At 43.0% G+C, this 1,892-nt stretch overlaps 1 protein-coding gene across 1 annotated transcript; it reads right to left on the bottom strand.

Moving 5' to 3' along the window:
• Positions 1-721: 721 nt before the first annotated feature.
• On the bottom strand, positions 722-1,375 carry LOC126154002 (uncharacterized). Its single transcript, XM_049916107.1, has one exon. The coding sequence runs from the start codon at positions 1,373-1,375 to the stop codon at positions 722-724; it is 654 nt and encodes a 217-aa protein (XP_049772064.1).
• Between the last annotated feature and the right edge of the window lie 517 nt (positions 1,376-1,892).

Here is a 1,892-nt window from a genome sequence, read left to right as displayed (position 1 = left end):
CTTCATGAATTTCATTTGTAGCTTGGCCATATACACGTAGATTAAGCTATAGTTCAAGGTTAATTGCACCTTCAAGTATGAAATGTCGACATGGATAAGATGCTGCGAAGCAGGTGCCCATTTTAGCAAAAACAGGCAGCCCCATTAAATCATCATATGGATAAAATAGTACCCATTACACTTCAAAGAAAGAAAATGATTTACAGTTAAATATATCATTAACAATGTCACTAGAGACACAACTCAATCTCAGACTGCTAGAAGATGGAACAGGAATTAAGTTGTGTCCATATCAGAGAAAAAACCCACCTTTCATCTTCATAGATTTGAAAAACCCAATGAACACCTAAACATAGTGGCTGAACAGGAATTGGATCGCTACTTTTCCATTGCCTTAATCACATTGACACCTCACTTGGCTACTACATCTGCATGATAAAGTGGATTTATCACAGTATGAAGAACAGATAACTAAGAGTAAAAAGTAGACCATTGTGAAATAGCGCCTTGTTCCAGCACAGCCAGATGCGAGATATCCACATTAAATATGTTTGTCTTAATTTGTCTTAATCGTCATTTCCTTCCCAACGCAGCGGAGCTCTGGCAACAACGATACAACCTGCTATCCAGCCTTCCCAAATACAGACCACTCTTTCTGCTTGAACGACCTAACTTTCATCAAACCAGGTGAGAGAGAAAAGTCGTAGAACGACAGACGTTTTCACCAATCAGTCACAGATTGACCAATGACGACGAGGTACGTGATGACGACGGTAAGTGCTGAAACCACAAGCTGGCGATCGATTTCGACGAATCCTGCAGCTGTGAAATTCAATTGTGCTTCCTGCGACGTCACACGGAGGAAAGCGTCCACTTCGTCAGAGAGTGAGGTTGGCAGCACTGGTAGCCTCCTCAGGATCACACCAGTACGTCTCGCTGCGTCCTTAGCTGCCGCACAGGACAGGGCCAGAGCTACTATCTTGAAGCAGTGGTAACCGAGCCAAGACATCGACGTCGTCAATGATTTGCTGTACGGCAGTAAACCAGCAATATGTGGTTTCTCAATGATGATAAGCACTTCGTATGAGCTGCAGATTGCACCAATCACGGCATGTGCGACGTCAGCAGCCAACGACAGCCGAAAGTGTTCCTCCAACTTCTCACCAGCATGGATCAATGCCACGAACACCTCTCGCAGATGACTCAGCCTCACTGACGAAGTAGCCGGCAGGGGCGCTACTTGCAGTTGTGGAGGACGAGGTTGATACATCTCCACCAAGAGGCACTCATTAAGACTCCTCAGCCTCACCCAAAGCTCCAGCACCAGCAATACGAACTGGAGAAGTACAACTGAGTCTACAAACAATCTGAACATAATGTGTAAAGACACAATTATGGATCTTTGAAACAGACTCAGTGCAGCGGCACTTGTCATTGCAACACTAACGACGATCAGAAAGCAGGATATAAATTTACTAGAAGTTGCCTTCTTTACAGAAACGTAATTGTCGACAAACTTGAGATCTTCATTAAAGGAGCGTATGTGTTGAAGCCTAGTTATAGTGCATATCCAAAAAATAAAAATGAGCTTCCCTTCTGCTATAATTAACAAGGCGACATAAATGGAAAATGGTATAGAAGGTAAACTGACGTTCATTCCAAAATTTTCACACCAATACAACACTGTCATCAACATAGCAGTGCACAACCATGAACCAGAAGGATGTCGAACTCTCCTCCGTAACACACTACGAATTTTCTTGCAGTGTATGGGTGAAATGGTATCTTCTTCCACAGGAGCTAATCCTAGTAGTAGCCACAATTTGTATAATGGTAACAATACGAAGCAGAAATTTACCATAGGCATGATATCTGTATTGTCACTGCATTTG

This window comes from Schistocerca cancellata, chromosome 2 (assembly GCF_023864275.1).
Source record: "Schistocerca cancellata isolate TAMUIC-IGC-003103 chromosome 2, iqSchCanc2.1, whole genome shotgun sequence".
Lineage (NCBI taxonomy): Eukaryota > Metazoa > Arthropoda > Insecta > Orthoptera > Acrididae > Schistocerca > Schistocerca cancellata.
The sequence above is the reverse complement of the archived record's forward strand: the minus strand, read 5'-3'. Positions and strand labels throughout refer to the sequence as shown.